General features: G+C 42.1%; 1 protein-coding gene across 19 annotated transcripts in view; it reads left to right on the top strand.

Annotated features, from left to right (window-relative positions):
• COBL (cordon-bleu WH2 repeat protein) overlaps positions 1-19,250 on the top strand; it is a 167,450-nt gene that overhangs the window by 835 nt on the left and 147,365 nt on the right. For 6 of the 19 annotated variants that reach the window (XM_090137177.1, XM_090137178.1, XM_090137185.1 and 3 more), the window contains exons 1-2: positions 4,243-4,530; positions 4,704-4,874. The exons of 1 other annotated variant lie outside the window; for it this stretch is intronic. In XM_090137177.1, the coding sequence (XP_089993303.1) occupies positions 4,430-4,530; positions 4,704-4,874 (272 nt within the window). In that variant the 5' untranslated portion in view covers positions 4,243-4,429. Of the gene's footprint in view, positions 1-384; positions 2,079-4,229; positions 4,531-4,703; positions 4,875-7,416; positions 7,512-19,250 lie in introns of those variants that run through there. 12 more of the 19 variants (XM_090137166.1, XM_090137165.1, XM_090137171.1 and 9 more) reach the window with 9 other exon arrangements.

The raw sequence follows: 19,250 nt of genomic DNA, 5'->3' as shown, positions 1-19,250 counted from the left end.
ACAGAACCAAATCCTGTTTTCATTTTATGCTGCTTTCAATCTGGATTAAATATCTTAAATGAAACGTGCACCACGTGATGCAAGTATAAAATGAGAATTACATGGTAATCTTGAAATTCTACAAGATTCCAGTTGTTTTTTTATCCATCCTGAAGTTTTAGAGTTAAACCTTGAGAAACCACTACTTACTACAGATTAAAACTTTCTAAATTTCAGTGAAAGACTGTAGTGAATCATCTATGTAAAATTGTTAGAAATTTTAATTCAGTCTGTAAGGTAAAATATAGTTGTAAATATTGTTGATAAAGAGTATTCTCATTCAGTGTTTAATATTTTATAGAGAGGACTGTGAGTGGATATAATTCTTCTGATTATAGCTCAGTTACATTTTATATATGAAAACAGAAATAGCCTTCTTGAAATAGAAACTCTGGTATTGAATATTCGGTGCAGACATAAGGCACTTGAGAACTGTTTTATAAAGACATTTGGTCACTGCAGGGACTAATTTATTTCACATTTAGAAGCACAAGTCTCACTGCCTCTATTTACAGTGCAAGCAGTTGTTGCTCAGAGGAAGCTAGGCCTGGGAGTGGCTCAGGAAGGTTTAAATGGTGGAGCCATGTGTTGCTGTATGTGCACTGTGCTGCATAAAGGAAATAGGGAACATGCCATGTCAATAATTTATGCAGCGAGAGCTCTCTCTATTCTTTGTTATTGCATGGGACAATACATGGAATGTCCTTTCTGCCATCTTCTTGTCAGTCCTACCCTGCTGGACTAAAGCGTGGCCTGTCTATACTACAATGACTGGAAAAGTATCATGCCAAAGTAAAGTGCCATGCTATGATTTTGCTTCTCAACAACCTGTTTTCAGATCCATGGAAGGCTCTTCACACATAAGGCTAACTGAATTTCCCCTTCTGCTAGTCCTGCTGGGCAGAGCAGTCCAAAAGCTCTACTTCTCTTCCAAGAAAATAGAACAGATGTTTCTTAGCATAGCACAACATCTTTTCTTTACAGAAAGTAGTAATGTTGGAGGGAATGTCAGTGGCACTGGTACTTCGGAGGCTGTGAGTCTTTTCTAAAATGCTGCTCTGACAATTTCAGATGCTCCTTGGCTCAGTAAACAAAGAACAAAATCCTTACAGCAAGTGATGGCTGTAGCTGGGTCACGTTGACCAGCATGTTAAGCAGGATTACCCACCTCTGTACGAGGAAGATACATTTACATCAAGTAGCTAAAGCAGTTTAGTTCACAAGCTGCTAAGATGGCCCAAATGTTTTTTTTAATCATGTTATATGATATGCTCTTAAAGAATAATTTAATATTTTCCCTGTATAATTGCATTGTCTTCCCCTACACAGTTCTCAGATGAGTATGAGTGATGTAACTCCTTGACTTTAGGAAGCATCTTACGTTAGCATCTTTCCTAAGAAGACTCTGACCAAGCTGAGCCCAAGAACATGAGATCTAAGTCACTCGCTGAGGCCAATATTCTGTGCTTGTAGACATTCTTTCATTAAGGCTTGTTTACCTGCAGACAAGAGCTGGGGTTTCAAATCCTAAAAAAGTTCCCCTAACAGGAATGGTAGAAAATAGAGGATACAGAAGATTACTTGTCCAAAATATACAGAATATATACAAAATATACAGAATGAAATGTTGGGGAAAAGCAACAAACCATAAAATTATTGGGGAAAAGAAAAGAACATTGGATGAATAAGCATGTAATCAATATCCAACCTTTAAAATAAAATCCCCAGAGTGAACCACTCATAGATTCAAGATTGTGTCAGCACACTGTAGAGACATACCAGGCTCAGTCTGAGTTATGCCAGTGTCTGCCACGTCCACTTTTAGCCACATTTAATATAACCCGCTTTTAATTTCCTGATGGCTGGGTTCACAGAAACTCCTTCTGCTCTATTAACATCACAGTTTTAAACTGTTTTCTCCTCCAGTGTGTATCACATCCCACTCTCTGTATGCATGCTCTGAAATACTCTCTCAAGCAAAAGGACACCCTCTTTCCATAATACTTCCACAGCGTGTGATGGTGCTCAATCTTTTTGAGGTAATTACCTGATAACTCACTAGAAATACAAATTATCTCAGCTGTAGCTCCAGCAGCTGTAGCTATGTTAATATAACATAGCTATCCATTATCCATGTGTTCTTTTAGATGGCTTCTTTGTCATATTTTCACATGATTAGTACCTTTTTTGGATTATTTCTTATGTCTTATTTGGGGTTCTCAAATGACATCACAGACTTTTTACACTATGTCTCTAAAACCACAAAAGAAAATAATATCACTGTTCCTAAGTTCCTTAACTTTTCTGGGATTTGTTATGTCGTTATAGACAGAGCCTAGCACAATATCCTATTCATAACGACAGATCTCTCATAAAGACTAGAAAGAGTTAAAATCCCCCCCTCCTTTTTTTTTTTTTGGAGGGTGGGAAAATGTAAATATGTTCAATCTAACTGATGTTTAATGAGATTTGCAAGCTCTCCTATAGCCCCTCTCAGCACCAAAGCCACTTGCCTAAAATCTGAGCAGAGCACCCTGATGGCTGGGTGACAATGCATACCAGCAGCACAGCCTTTGCCTTTTTCTGAGGGCTGGGCTGGGTGCCAAGGAGCCTGTACACCAAAGGCGTGTTCTTACATTGCATTGCAGTGAGTGCTCCACAAATCCCCCTTGGCTCTTCCATCAGCAAAATGGGACTGAAAGGTTTTGGATGCAGGCAATCTGTGTTACTGCTCCTGACACTCTGGAGCAGTGTTGAAATGGTGATTTCAGGGATTGATGACAGTCTTTCACTCTGCTGTATAAAATGAAGCAAACGTAATAAGCAAATACTATTTCGCTGTTCATTGCTGGGTTGTGACAGCCTTGATACACTCTAAGAATGTTGTTTTATAGGAATTGAAGAGAAAATGCTATCAAACAGAAAACATTTAGGCAATGCTGCTAGAGAATAAACTAATGTGAAACAGTGAAGCCAATGGGAAAGGGTGAAAGAAACCGAAACAGGACTTGGGCAGTGGGGAAGACAGTAAGAGTGCTGCTCTGCAGGACAGCCACAAGGACATCACTGGACACATGGGTGGGTGTGAGTGGAGGAGGGAGGAGCAGGTGGATGCACGGTGAGCACAGCTTCCTTCAGGTGTAGCACAGTGGGATGTGCAAAGTTCTTGCAGGTTCCCGGAGCAGAACAGTACAGTTTGCTCTTGAGGTGGGAAGATCTTTGGGGTTTGGTAGAGGTTTTGTGTTTCTGCAGCTTTAGCATGTGTTCTAGAGTAAGAAAGTGATCATTTAGATTTAGGAGTGAAAAGGGGAGGTTAAAAATGTACTAAATGCATGATATATAGTGCTATGAAATTGAGATCCTGCGGTTTAATAGAATCATAGAATCACAGAATGGTTTGAGTTGGAAGGGATCTAGAGTCCCATAGGCAGGGATGCCACCTACTACATCAGGCTGCTCAGGGCTCCATCCACCCAGGAATGGGACACCCACAGCTTCTCTGGGATCGCCATTCAGTTCTGGAGCTCTGGTAAGTGATAGCAGGGAGACTGCATCTGAGAGACCAATTCCATTGCAAAATAACTTATGCAAGCCAGACTATTTTCGTAGGGGCACAAGTTACAGATGTATGGCTCATTACCATGACATGTGCCTTGGATGACCAGAAACAATTACTGAGTTGTGGTGACTCAATGAACTTTTACCCATGGTAACAGGGAAATCAGAGATCTGTAATGCTTTGCTTCTGTATTGTTTTCATTCCCTACGGCAGGATGGCCAGCTGCCTCCCTCATCACCAAGCCCTCTCTGTATGACAGGAATGGAGAGGAGGAAACAGAAAGCTGTGCTCTCAACTTCTGCTGATCTCACAGGAGCTGAGGAGAGTCCTCATGCTGTGAAAGGGAGATGGCCACAGCAGCTCCCCTACCCTTAGCTCTGTGATGAGGTTTCACCCCGCTCAGCCTTTCCACTCCCTGTTTTGGCAGTGGCCTGGCCCATCTGCCACCACGACCCGAAACACAAGGTGAAGCATACTGAGAGGCTTGAAGAGGAGCAAAGAACCTCCTGAAATGCCTGCGAGGGGCCACGGTGCCCAAAATGAGGCACATCGGAGAGTGAGCACATCCCCCGGTAACATAAGCCCCCAGCTAGCTTTCCTTTCACGCACAAGGATAACAGTTGCTCTGCTGGGGGGCGTGCGGTGCTTCTGACACGGCTGAGGCATTAAGGTGCCGTCGGCCCCGCAGGCAGCGGAGTGACAGCTTCGCCCGGCGCCGTGGGCTGAGGGGACGGTGCGCGTCTGCCGGGACGCCCCGCAGAAGCCTCCGTTCCCCCGCCCGGTGCGTGGGCGGCGGGGGCGGCCGTGTTTGTGTTTGTCCCGGGCGCTCACATGGAAACGGCTCCGCGTGCGCCTTCGCCCCCGCACGGGCCGGTGAGAAGGGAGCGGACAGCTGCCGTGCAACCCGCCGCTCCCCGCTCGAGCGCCCGCAGGTAGGAGGGCCCGGCCGAGCAGTCACAGTTCGGGCGGCGCGTCCGTGCCGGCCCTGGGGGCGGCCGTCGCGCTCCCTCCCTCCCTCCTTCCCGCCGGGCTCCCGCCCCCGGCCGGGAGTGCCGCCTGCCGCAGAACGGGGAGCGGTAACTTTGCCCTTTCCCCGCCCCGCCAGCGGCTGCGGGAGCGCGGCCGGGCCGGGGGGAAAGCGTGCGGGTGCGGGGAGACGCTGCTCGCACGGTGCCCTCCGTTTTCCTCTTCGACCTTCGCTTCTCCTCGCGCCGGGACCCTTCAAAACGCCCATGGAGACCCTCGTCCGCCCCACGGCCGGCAAGCCGCCCAGCGGGTAAGTCAGCCCCAAAGCGCCGCCCCGGCTTCGGGCTCCGAGCGGCCGCCCTCGTTGCCGGCAGGTGCCGGGGCCCCGCCGTGCCGCCCGGCCCGGGCACGGGGCGGTGGAGTGGGGCGGCTCTGGGGCCGGGGTGCGGGCTGGGGCCGCTGGGCCGAGCGGGCGGCCCGAGTGGCAGGAGCGAGTGGGAGAGGAGTTGCGGAGGGGCGAGTCGGGGGGTTCGACCGGTAGGGAAGCGGCAGCGAGGTGAGATCGCTTTGGTCGGAGCCGGGAGTAAGGCGAGTTTAGGGCTGTGCTGGACGCTCGGTGCAGTTGACTGCTCTGCTTCGCGCTGCCCGCTCGCACTGAGGACTGCGGTTGGTTCTGAAGTTGTTTTTTTTTTTCTTTGTTTTTGTTTTTAATTTTCGTTTGAAGTCCCAGTATTTATGTCATAAATTCACTTAAATAAAAAGCAGCATTCAAGTGCGTGCTGGAGGGGTAGCGTAGCTTTTTGACTTTTAATCTTTAATTTCCATCGTTTCTTTATTTGATGAGAAGCCTTATAGTGAGTGACTCAAAATTAGAACAGGGGGCAGTGGGTGAAGAAAGATGCCAAGATGCTGCAGTAATAGAACTGTGTGTAATGTTTCTTGGACTTGGGAGGCAAGGCTGCTGGCTTTCTCTGTGAGTGCTTTGAAGAGTAAGAAGCACTCCTCTCTTTGTAATGCTGATTAAAATCTTGTCCTGTTTGCTGGGTATCCAGAGTTTCGTTATAGTTTGGCACGAGAAAGCTGCTTGTTTGTGCATCTCGGAGCTCAGCAATATATTGAATAGAACTCACAAACAGCTAGTTTCATCTCTGTGAGTGTGGAGATTGTTCCACGAGCAGATGGATACCGCATGGATGGCTAGAAGTTCCTGTAGGTGCATTAACTTCAGTTACAGAACTCCCAGTATAGTCCAAGGAGCAGAATCTGTCCTAAAGTTATACTGCACTTGGGATATTGTACAACAATATGCTGGTGGCAAATCTGCTGTGTACTCAGTACTGTCTGCCCTGAATTCATTTAAGTGCTGAAGTATTCTTGCTTTTCCTTGGAAGCTGTAGAATCTCAGCCTGGATGTGCTGTCAGCTGTGGATTTCACTGAGCAGCACGTAATTCTCTGAATTTCTAGCATCAATACTGGAAATCAATGGATGTTTGCTCCCTAATTAGGTTTTATTTGTTCCATGAGGAAATTGACCAGGAAAGCATAGCAAGAGGATAGCTTCTTCTGTCCTTGTCACTTCCTGTAGGGATCCAGATGTCAACGATATCTGTAAAACTTGTCTGGGAGCACGGATTTTTAGATGACTGTGGCAGAAATGTCTTCCTTTTGCAGCAGAAGAACTGCGCTGCACATTTCCAGCTTGTTGATTGAGTTAGCAGGCAGTTTTGAAAGCAAGGAGTTAAAATGATCCCAGCTTTATAATTTTTAACAAAATTTAGGCAGAGCTGTTTTGTCTCTGTGTAAATCATTAACAGTAATGTTAAGAATTTCCCTTGTTAAACAGTGAGCTGATTTAATGTATCATTCAGCATAGTCCAGCAGCTCTGCTGTGTGCTCTGTGCAGATAAACTGGCTGCATGTGTTTGTGGCTCAGCTGCTGGGAATTGCACATTTTAAAGTAGGATGCTGATGGGTTTTGTTTGTTTGCTTTTGTCTTAAATGGCGAAGGAAAAGATGCTGTTTGTGTTGTTGCTGCAGGGTTTTTCCTGTTGCTGTTTCAAGAATAATTGTGGACATCAGTCCAAAGAATCTTATTAATGCTAATGACTAGACATGAGTTTTGTGAAGTTTTATCAAGTTCATAGTGCTTTACTTAGTTAACATTTGTTTTAGTTTAAGAATTTAAGACATTGAATATGTTTAGGTTAGATATTAGGAGGAAATTTTTCACACAGAGGGTGGTGACACACTGGAACAGGTTGCCCAAGGAGGTTGTGGATGCCCCATCCCTGGAGGCATTTAAGGTCAGGCTGGATGTGGCCCTGGGCAGCCTGGTCTGGTGGTTGGCGACCCTGCACATAGCAGGGGGGTTGAAACTAGATAAACATTGTGGTCTTTTTCAACCCTGGACATTCTACGATTCTATGATTCTATGAATACTCGTAGCAGAACATGGGATTTGCTCTGTAGTTGTGCATTGGGAGCATGTCTGGAAGAGGGAAAAACACTTGTTGAAAACCTACAGCGTTGGTGAATGCAGCTGGATTTATTCTCGTAGGGAGAGTAGAGAGGACTCTGAATCTCCTGAACTTTATTGACTGTAACATTGAAAAATTGGCATATGTTGATCATAAGTGACATAGAGAACTCAAGCCTAAAATGGGGACTTGCAGGATCAGCTCTTGCAAAGGGCAGGGCTTTATGCTCTGTGAACACAAGCATCGTCATCCCTCTGGAGTTCATGGTGTATGGGTGCGTCTCTGCAACCTGCAGCATAGGTGGGAGAAGTGCCTACATTAAGAAGGCACCGTACAACTTGTTCAGAGTAGGACCTTTATTTTTTGTGCTGCAGACTCCTTCCCTGTCTCACAGGATCTTATCACAAATGGAGGCACATGCAAACACACCTGCTTTGGAGTGATTTATCTACTGGACTGATGTGACCATGTAAGTGAGATAAAGGCTGCAAAACAGTGACGTTACATGCTGAACTTGGAAAAGCAAACCCCTGGGTAAAGTGTAAGTCACATCTGAACGTGCTGAAGCCCTCTCCTTTTATGGTATTCCTTAAGCAAGTTGCATTGTGAAATCATACATCTGCCTTTTAAAAAATAAAAATTGAAAATCAATGTTTAGCATATTACTTGCAATCACTGTATGGAAAAGCCTGGAGAGGACTACTGTCCTTATAGCGTATGTGTAAATGTCAGCATAAAATAACGTATGCTGTGCCATTTCTCACATTCAGATGTTACAATATTTAAGGTATATGGAAACAACCATGTAATTAACCTTGAAAATTTCCCATTTTTCAACTTAATTTTTCACCTACTTTGTATTATGAGAGACGTTCACATAATGTGCAGAGTGCTGGATGGCAAAGGACCATGACTGCATGTCATTGTAGGTAGCGTGGTAGAAAAGTAGGGTTCTTACGTTGGTAGTTCCTTTGCTGGCCAGCTGGAAGGTTGCCACTTATTTGGTGTTATCCTTCATCTTGTGTTCCAGTTTGTCTGTACACCTCTCTTGCAGGATTCAGATGGCGTTCCTATCATTACGCACATTGTTGGTACCACCACCAGCATTAGCTCTGTTCTCCTCTCGCAAGTAATTGGAACTCAAATTACTTCTTGTGTCTATGGAAATAGATCACATTTTAAAAAAAAAAAAAGTGTAAGAGTAGCAGAAGAATTGAGCTTGCATTATGTAAACTGAAATAGGGCGGGTTATATGTATTTTGCACCTCTATATGAACATGACTGTTGACCTGCAAAACATAGGTATTTTCAGTCATGACTAATATCTCAGGATTGCTGAAGATAAGTGAACTAATCATTAGAATTAGTTCACAAGAATATACAAAAGGGTGAGATGAAGCAGTGCAGTTCAATCCCAACAGCTGTTCTTTCTGAATTTTGGTTTCTCATTTCTTCTTTCTTTTTTTTTTTTTTTCCTTTTCTTCTAGAAGTCTACTTCTTAAAGTGTTATTTCTGGATTGTACAGAATATTCAAGATCTGTTTTCACTTTCCCAGTCTCCTAATTGTTTCGTTATTTTCTTTCCTATGGATAACCTCCATATTTTTTCATCTTCCTCTTTTATGTCACTGCTGCCAGTATTGGATGGAGTTGAACCTTTCCTACTCTCTGCAGTCTCATATGTTCACGTCTTTTTTTTCATGCAATTCCAACTTCATTTTTCTGCAGCTTCTACTTCTCTAACTTTGTCATGCTCAAATTTCTTGTTTTTATAAAAGTACTCAGCAGGGGTAACATTGCCTTTTGGTGGGACAGATTTCACTTACTGCCCCATCAGGGCAAGCTGCACCAATCACGGTAACTTTCCAGAATGTTGCAGTGGATAAAATCTGGGAGAGGGGATTTGATTACAATTTAGACCATTCTTATTCGTGCAGTTTTAGATGATGTTGCCCATAAAGGTATAAAGCAACTTCTTAAATTATTTGGAAGTCAGTTTGATAAATACATGGTGGCTTAGTGTGTAGTTAATCCTTTTTTTTTTTTTTTTTTTTTTTTTTTTTTGCCATGCAAGGAAGGAATTAGACTTTTCTTGAATATATGTATATAGTCTTTAACATCTGTTGTGCTTTAAGTATGTATTAAGACTCGATGTCATGGACTTGAGTCTTGAATTGTTTTAGAAGCATTTATGAAGGCTTCCTAAGAACATTCTTCTAATAAATAAATGGACTTAGGGAGTCCATGTTATACAGGCAGACATGCAACTGTGCTTACATGGCTTGTTTCAGAGCTGCCAGGAGGCCTGTGGCAGAGCTGGAGAAACAACTCTCTTCCCCTGAATCCCAATTCAGGGCCTAAACAAGCCTTCCCCTGTGCTCGGCTTTTAGCTATTCTCTCAGCATCAGCAAACACTTGATTTTCTGTCAGTGACAATGTCCTGTGTACTGCAGCTTTTTGTGGTGCTTTGCCACTGTCATTTCCATAAAATTGACAGCTTTGACACTTTAATGCTTCTTCTGAAAGATTGAAAGGTCTTTAGAAATGTATTTTTGCTTAGTGGGCTAAGCCGGCTCCTGCATTAGAAGCCAGGAATCGAAAAAGGCTTACTATCTCTGTTTCCACCCGAATTTGTGACCTAAGTATCTTTTAGAAGTAGCTGCATTTCCAGATAGTGGATGTTGCGGCACATACTAATCCTCTTAACGTATAGGGCATTTCCAGAGCTATCAATTGCCCCATGAGCTGGGCTGCTTGTCATTAAATAAAGGATCCTGGGAATAGTGTATTGTTGTCATAGTTTCAGCATTACAATGCCAGCCATGTGCCAAGGAGTGAGTCAGAGGTTGAGTGGCAGGGCAGCGCGGGGATAGCTGCTGCACATAGTGCCCAATGCCTGCTTTTAGAACCTCTGGCCAGAAAGCTTTTAGGTTTCATTATTCCCCAAGCTGAAAAGCTGCATAAAACACTGGGTGTTTGTGCAGTTTGTCATCAGGGATAGGGGGAAAAAAAAAAAAAAGACACCTAAAGTGATTTTAATGTACCTTTTTTATCACTATGGTTTCCAGATAGGGGGAGTATATTGGACCAAAATTAATAGTAATAATTCTAACTGCTGATCCAGTAAACTCATTGTGGTATTCAGCTGTGTTTCATGTGTTCCTTGAAATGTATTGCATGGGAAAAGTCAGCAGTCTCCTGTGATCACACCAGTGATGGCACTGTAAAACTTTCTGTAAGAATCAAAAAGCGGTAACACACTGATAAGTTATATTTTATTAAAGGCGATTGAGCTGTGCCGAAGTTAGAAGGTAGGTGGGTTTCTCTGTGTTACGGTGATATATGTAAAATGGCACAGCCTGCTAAGGTGTGATGGAGAGTCTCTCACCTAATAACCAGCAGCCAGGCCATTTGTGAACTCGCTTACAGAGGACCACATACAAGGACCTGCTCTGCATGGGAGGAGTGAAGGTTTATCCTGCACTAACTGTGGCTACACAGAATTTGCCAAGACCACCTAGAAGTCCACTTTGCTTTGAGTAAAAGACAAAAAAAACATGAGCCTCTTGGTATTCCCAAAGCTGTTGTGTTGAAATTGGTGTTTCTGTTGCAAGCCCTAGCAACGATGCCAAAGCCGGAAAAAAGCAATTCTACTTAGCTATTCTGGTTTGTGGTGCCCCTTACCCAAAAAAATAAGCTGATAAGATGCAAAGTTGCACTGCTGGCATGGAGCTTGAGCACAAAAATTACATTTTATGTTATCAGTATTCTAAATACAGACATACTGTAAAGTTTAACAGCAAGCACCAGTCCAGAAGCACTTCATCAGATAAGAGCTCCTTCCTGTTTTCACTAAGGACAACTAACAAGCAGTATCATTCTCTATTCACCACACCTGTTTTCCATCGCTGTGTGTTGTTTTTTTTTTAAATGTAAATGCATGCTGAGCCAATCAACTGCTACTGAAACACCATCGTTATGTTGAGCCAGCAGAGTGGAACTGTTATTTTTGCACAAGTGATAATTAATTATGTTTCTTTCAAGTCCACACAACTACATAGAGTTTTAAATTGAGTAACATTGCTGGTTGATGAGGTGCTTTCTAAATTTTCAAACATTGCTTTAGTAAGCATATGTGCCTCCATCTATGTTAAGATGATATGCAACCTTTTTATATTGGTTGCGTATCATCTTTTGTTTCCTCTGAAAAGGCAATTTTTTGTTTGGGGATAGACTGCTGGGTTTCTCCTCGACACTTGTGCCAGCTGGTGTTGGAGATGGTGTCACGGTGGCACAAGGAGCAGCTTGGCCTCCAGGGCTGGGTCAAGGTCCTCATCTTGCTGTCTATGGAGGAGCTGCCAGATGTCGGAAGGCCTCAGTCAAAGCCGACTTCTCCAGAGCTGTGAAGAGCTCAATTTTATGTTGTCTACATGACTTCAGCTTTAAAAGCACACTTCTTTCTTCCCTCACCACACACAGTGGGGGATGTTGTTGTGATTGCCCCTGAGACCTCTTGGGAGCTGTGGCAGCATCCTTCCAATGTAAGAGAAAATAAGACCTTTAAAGTAGTAATGATTCTTCTCTTATCCGTGTAGGTTATGTAGAGTTATTTTAAGATACAATCAACTTTTTGTTTTCTTGCTCTAGTAGGTTCCAAAAAGATACTAAATACCCAAGTTATTTTGGGATAAAACAATTATTTTTTTGTTCTTATTTCTGTGCTTAAGTGACCTTTCTTTCTTTTGTTTTCTTTCTTTTTTATGAGAGTTGTTTATTATGTTTATTTTGTTTATTTTTTGAAGTTACTATCTTGCATATGCAGCAAAAACACTATCTTGATAAATACACAAAGGGTGGCAAGTCTGCTCTTACTGCACACAGGACGTGTGTTTTCCATTTTGGTTTTGTCTCTCAGTTCCATAAGGGCAGTCTCCAAAATCAACAGTTTCAGCCAAATTTGGAGGAAGAAACTTTCCTCTCCTGTTTTCTTCTTATATCTTCTCTTGATGCAGTGTTATATTTTTGTATTTCTGAACAGTGTGACAGTGATTCGGGATGGTGATAAGGGAATATCTTGATCTGACTCTAGATTTCTGCTTTTTTTTTTTCCTTTTTTTTTTTTTTCAGCGTGTGTGTATATATATACTTTTTAGTATCTTCTCTTGGTACCAAGCCTACGCTTTCCAAAGCCTACACAGATACCAAAGAAATTACCCCTGGTTTCTCAGGGGATACATCTCATGTTTCAGGATCAGTGCTGTTCTGACGACCGCGCTGTGTTGTGCTGACAAATCTCAGTTGTTGAGACTTTGTCCTAGAGAAGGAAACCAAGCATCGGCTTTTGGAGTAATTAAAATCCTGGAGTGGTGACACCTTCAGGTCTTCCCAACACTGATTGTACAAATTCACTGTGTACAGTTACAGCTAGGTCAGATCATGTTGCTGCATTGTAATCGCAATTATTTATTTTGCTTGCCTTTAACTACCTCTGTTTCCCTGCCTGTGCTGAACTGGAGAATCATTTGGTCATCTGATAGCACGCAGAGCAGCACAGCATGCAGAAGTAATGCTCTGGTGCCTGGTGTCCATAACTGCAGGCCTTTTGCAAAGTGTGTTCTTTCTGTGGCCACTTTGCTGCTCCTTGAAGACTGCTGAATGCCATGGCTTCTTTTCTGGAGGGAGACAGATGGTCTGATTTCCCATCCCAAGCTCTATCCGCAGCCAGGGGAGCTGTCTGTCCTCTGATGATGGTCCGTGTGCTGGGGATTCCCCAAGCCTAGCTGGGCTGTGTTTGGCTCGGGCATCACTCGACAACTTAATACAGCCTTAAATTAAAGTTTTGATTTAACACTGAAGTGTATTTTTAATTCTAGCCTTAAATTAGTAAATTGAAGAACCCTGTCGTCATGTCGAGTCTGTTATTCCTGAGTGTGTATTAATGCAACATTACTTCCCTTCTTACCAAACCTGGGTTTTCTATTTTAAGACAAATCTACATGTGATGGATGGAGTCTAGCATCAGACACAAAATATAAAAGAAATGAAAAAGGACAGTAGCTATGTCTCGCTTTTTACATGGGTAATTACAGAACATAATTTAAGTTAAATTAAGATATTTGTGGATTTTACAAATTACCCATCCCATTCAATTTTTGCAGATTGTACCTCCTGTGTAGATTTAGAAAGACACTCTAAGCACAGACTTGGAACTGTATGTTCATGATTAAGCTGTTTCGTGATGAAAGTAAAATTGCTTTTCTCCTTAATATTTAAGCAGTTAATACAGTTAACTATATTCTCCTTCCAACTCGTTTGGACTTGAAAAAAGAAGAGAACACCGTCCTGAAAATACAGGTAGTTATTCTGCAACTATTACGAATCAATCAGTCTCACAAGTATGAAGAAAAAAAATCAGTCTTCTAAGGAAAATTTATTATACTTTTGGAGAAGTCTTCTTCTTTCTGAAGAAGACAAATTATGTACGTTAGAAATAATGACAGATCAGAGACTTTCGCTGCTTTTTTTTTTTTTTTTTTTGGTAGTTCTATTTTGCAGTAAATAAATAGTGGTTTTAGCGCTTGATGAAAGGATGAAGATGCAAGTTCTTCCTCCGTCCCCCCACCCTCCAGCTATATTATTTTTTGTTATTTCTTTCCATTTTTTAAAAAGAATTATTTTCCTCCACCCTTATATAAAACAAACCAGGGCCTTAAATATATATTCATTGTATTTATCAGTGTAATTTTGCACAAAGGGAGTAGTAGGGGCTGGGCAGAGTCAATCTATGCCTGTGGTTTTTTGGGCCCCGTTGAGGCAGAGAGAGTGAATCTGCTTGCACCTGCCAGGAAATGAAGCTCAGCCACAGCACTGGTTGATTATTTAATGCAATATTGAATAATGGGGCTTTGGTCAGCTGTTCTGGAGTAGTTTGAATTTGCATGACCCGCTCAGTGGGGAGGAAAGAGGGCACATCCATGTGCCTGTTGGCTCGGGGCACGGAGAACTGAAATCCTTGCACCTACTGCTGTGCCACGGATGTGGGAGAAGGACCAGCACAGAGTCGCTCCTGCACGTTGGGGCTGGCTGTAGGTACTCACTGCCCATGCCTTTTTACCAGGGCTCTGCTTTGTAGTTTGTGTTTGTTCTCCACTTGTTTTTCTTTATTTGCATGATAATGAATTTCAGAGTGCTGTGTTTCCACGAGTACTTTACAGCAGAAGACCTTTCAGACACTAGCGATACGTTGCTCAAATTGGTTGAAGATAAAGAGGTCAGTTTGTTTCTGTTATTGCCCTTGTTCTTTTCACAGGACCGGGTAGTCTTCACTTTTATTTTTTAAAAAAGCCCACAGCTTGTCATGACATTGCCTCAGCTCTATTTAAAATGAATGCTCATCCATATCATTGTTTATTGTTTCTCATTGTGTGTTCTCAAATTAGCCATAATTATTTTGGAATGAGATCTCTTTACATTCAAGCGGTTAAATTCCATACTTTCTCCAATTAAAAATGGGATCCAAGTCTTCGGGAAGGTATTTTACAAATATAAAACTGCCTGAAGTATAAAACCTGTTTATACAGATACCTTGGGTTTCTTGCCATGAAAAGCACCGTAAATTCCCCATTCTGATTCATTTTCATAAGGAGTTACTTGGAAAGAAATACTGTTTGCAGTGCATTGCCAATTACTTATATTACTAATTTGAGTTGAGAATAATTTCTGGTTTGTTTTTTTGTTGTTTGGTTTTTTAAGTTTGGTGTAGTATTGAACTGATAGAAGTCTTAAATTGCCTGTATATTGCAGTTTAGCTTAGATTTACCTGGAAAGAAATTAACAGTGCTGGGTATTTTGTGTATGTGCGGATGAACTTTTCTTTAAAAGTAACATATATATGAACAGCTCTAGTCAATCTTCTCAAATTTATATTGCCACCTACCTTTATGATTAGAGGATAAACAATTCTGTGCAATATATAAAATACAGAGAACTGTGTTCATGTGAATAGTCTCTGCCTGCAGAGCTCGGGTGCCAAATGTGAACACTGGGCAGCACGCAATGTCCGCATGGTTAGGCAGCCTGTGCGTGCCAATCCCTGATGCAGACAGACCATGCAAAGTGACCCAAATTCTTCAGATGGGGCAATATATTCTATTGCTCTTCTTTTGTAGACTATCTTTTGTACTTCCGCCTTCTGATTAATCTTGGAGGAATCATCTGGGTTCTTCTCAATCCTGACCACATAGGAACAGACATGTTGCTTGCATGGGGACTAAATTTCTCTTCCCAGCTTGGTCAGGAAAGGCTAGGCAGAGTTACTTGGAAAAACATGTGGAAGCTCAAATTGCAAACAAACCCCACATGCTCTGTTTAGCACCTGGCTGTATGTGTGCAACAGTATTCAAATATCTATAAATCTTTCATTAGCATTATTTATATTAAGACAAAACCCCAAATCAGCAACAGGGGGTTTCCTGTACTGAATTGCTTTCACCGAGCATTATTTGAGGTTCAAACCTTAAAACTGTCTAGACTTTTCTTAGTTTTCTGTGCTACTTTTACCTTTTACCAAGGATACCACAATTCTTTAGTGGAAAGAAAACCAGTAAGTGTAATTGTGATCAGCTGTACCAGATTGATGCAGCTGAGAGTAAAAATAATATTATTTTCTAGCAGCCAGATAAATATTTGTATAAAACTCAAGGATCTTGACGGTCTGAATGAAATGAAGACTTCATGAATCTGTAGTGCTTCTAATTTGTACCGTAACAAAAATGCCTCCATTCTTCCTAATTAAGTTAAGCAGCCATAGAAATATTCACGTGGGACTTGTTTGAGAAGTGGATGATCTCTCTCTTCTGGGCTACTTTGTGTGTTTCTGGTGAGTAGTATATGTACTAGTTGGTATTGGTTTAAGGAAGGATGAGGATATGTAGGTGCTTTGTGCACACACAGTGTGCAACTGGTCTCTGTGAGATTTTGTGCCGTGGTACAAGTGAGTGAGTGCCTGGCATTGAGGTGACTTACTGCTCTTAGAAGGTAGTATATTCTTTCATCTTACTGCTTTGGTAGGCTCTCTGGACGTTTGAACGCAAGCGTGTATTTAGGATTCTTTGCAAACTTCAGCTTATCTCTGAATAATTAATTGTGCTTGTTTCACATGGAGTTGCAGATAGAAGATTAAACTCTGGATAATATGTATTGAATAATATTGTAAAAAAAAATGCTTTGGCAGAGAACTTTGCTTCCAGAGTCAGCATGCCTATGAAATTATGTGGCTGTTCTGGTCCTTTCAGAATTGGTTGTTGGACCATTTACATCTGACAAGTACAGAGTCCTTGTTGGATTTTATGAGGATGATAGTCTGAAAAACTGTGCAAGTTATTGATTGTAAAATTTGCTGTACTCGAGGAAATTAAGGGTTTTCTGATGAAGTTGATTATTTGGAGAGATAAGCAATGCTATGAGTTGAAACAAAATTTGGGAGGTGGTTTGTGTTCCTCAAAATGCATGTGGGAGACAAGGGCCAAGGGATACATACTTCACTTTTACTACTGCTTGAGAGAGTGCAGCCATGCAGACATTTGATGCAGTCTCCCAAATCATGTGAAATTCTGCATAGCCTTGTGTATGAGACAAGACTCAGACTTCTGTGTGGTCGGTGTCTTGGGTAAGGCCAATGATGTGTGCAGGTTTCAGCAGTTGGTGGAGTTTAGGTGTTTGTGGTTTTAAGAACAAATGGAGAAAACTCTTGAAGAAAACTTTTTTTCCCTTCATAATGAAGTTTATTCTTTCTAGCCTCTTTTGCAAACTCTCTTCAAAGTTTTGAATTTTGATGGAAGAGAAAAAATGCATCCTTGAATTTACAGCTGCAGTAAAGTTATTGCTGTTCAGGGGCAAGGATTTAAAGGAACTGGAAGGAACCTCCACTGTCCCTGCTTCTCTTCTGGCTGATTTTTGCCTGCTCCTTGGTCCCTCGTGTCCCCTCTGCAAATCACTGCTTGTGACAGGGTTGCCACTCAGGTGGTGACTTGCCTGGCCTTTGGTGACCCAAATGGCTTGCAGCCTGCTGCCATAAGGCTCTCACAGCCTGCAGGACCTATGAGGACCCAGCTGGGCACGCGGTGAAGGTACAGAATCACAGAGTCATTAATGTTGGAAGAGACCTCAAAGATAATCTAGTCCAACTATCAACCCATCACTACCATATCCACTAAACCATGTCCCTAAGTGTGTTGCTGCATTAATCCCTTTCCTTAAGCTAGTTCTTGTCCTCTTTCCTGACATTTTTCAAACCTCTGTGCTGATCTTGTCTAACCAGGGATTCATGTCCTGCAGTAAAAGAGGGGGAAAAATGTGTTCTCATAGTCTGCTTTCGGTTCTTTTAAAGCTTAAACAACCTGGGTGTATTCTGATACGCACCTTTGCAATTACATAAAATTGATAACAAGCCATATGTCCTCTGGCTGCAGATCTAAATATTGGCATCAACTCATTTATTATGTCTGAGTATGCCTCTGTGTTTGAATCAGCCTGTAATTCATAATGTGCTGTCATTATTATAGCTTGCGTAAATAAATGTATTCTATTAGAACTGACTGCTAATAACGCACTTATTTTTTACGGTGAAAAATGTTTTCCTTTTTAAGTAATGTTTACTGCTTCATTGCATTAATTTATTTGTCGCTAAGGGGTTCAATGTCTATGTACATATTCCATGAATAGAGTTACGGTGGTTTTGTACTTCAGAAAGTTTTTTTTAACCTCGTCAGAAAACCTAATAATCAAAACAACAAGTGTATGTTGTGTAACTTTGAGACTATTATATAAGCCTTGAAGTTCAGTTCTACTCGTGAAATGAAGACGCAGAGCGTACAAAGAGTAGGGATCTTTTCATCTACAGCACAGACTTAGTCTGAAGAGAAAGCGCATGGCTTTTCTGGTGGCAGATTCATTTCCAGCTGAGTTAAAAGTAATGCTTTAGTATCTGAATCCCAGTCAAACAAAAATGTAGTAACAGGAGGTCTTTCACTTCATACAGTAAATATATATAGCATATCTTGCGTGCCTTGGTTTCATATTGAAGAAACTCTACTTCAAATAAGCAGCAGCAAATTGCTTTTTTGAGAAAGGGCGGAGGAGAAGAAGTATCTTTTTCCCTGGATTAAGTTGCAATATAAAAAGTTTTTTTCCTCTGGTCTTTCTTGCAGTGGCTAAATCAGGAAGACACTGTCTTGAAAAGTCTGAGGTAGTTTTTTTTTTTTATTACTTTTGATTGGGTTTTATTTACCTACTTAATCTGAAGCGTGCCGCCGCCTTACCGTGTGAAGTTGCTGGCTGTTTCTAAATATACCCCTGTATTTCAGAGAGGCAAAGCCGTGCGTGAGTACTACCCATTCAGAGCAGGCTGCTGGGGTGGGGAGGTACTCACTGGTAACCTGAGAACACGAGCAGATGCTAAATTAGCAGCTGGATCGTTAGTAACGTGTCTGCAAATGTCTGCTGGGAAATGATCTTCCTGGGACTTATGTGGCGTGGGTGTGCGGGCTGCTTGGAGCCTGGAGAGGAGCTGCGCAGTGCCCTGCGCTCAGATCGTGGGGCGGAGGAGGGTTCCTTGCCCTGCTTTCGTTGAAAGGACAGTCTTGTGGTTGGGCTGGCTTCTTTATTTAGACATGGAATCATGAGACTTTTCAATGACTGCAAGACTATTGCCAGCTGCATTTTAGTTGCAAATCAAGTAGAAAATATGAAAAAAACCATGGGGAAATGCAACATTAAAAGGGCACCTTTAGTAATCCAGCTTTATCCCAGCTTTATACTGAAAGCTGACTATTTTGTCTCTCCTCAAGCCAATGATTACATGAATGTATGCGTATATAAGTTACTATTTCCCCATGCATAAACAGATACAGAAATAACACAGAATAATAGTACATGCATTCTACTGCCCTAGTTTATGCTGAAAGGTGTTGTGATCTGCCTAATGTGGCTGTACCCACTGCGGACTTGCACTTAATGGGTTGAGCTCATCTTGTTCTGAGACACCGACTGGGATTTTTTGAAATAACAAAGCCAAGTGAACCCCTGTAAAGTTATGCACACACACATAAGTGCAGTTTAATGTACAAAGGTGTAGTGTTCTGGTCAGCTCTCTTCCTCTGCTATTTCCACTCCAGTGCTGACTTAAGGTTGGGAGAGGGTTCAGGCTTTGG

The sequence above is a fragment of the Phasianus colchicus genome, chromosome 3 (assembly GCF_987193195.1).
Source record: "Phasianus colchicus chromosome 3, bPhaCol1.hap1.1, whole genome shotgun sequence".
NCBI classification, from domain to species: domain Eukaryota; kingdom Metazoa; phylum Chordata; class Aves; order Galliformes; family Phasianidae; genus Phasianus; species Phasianus colchicus.
This window is presented reverse-complemented; position numbering and strand designations above follow the sequence as displayed.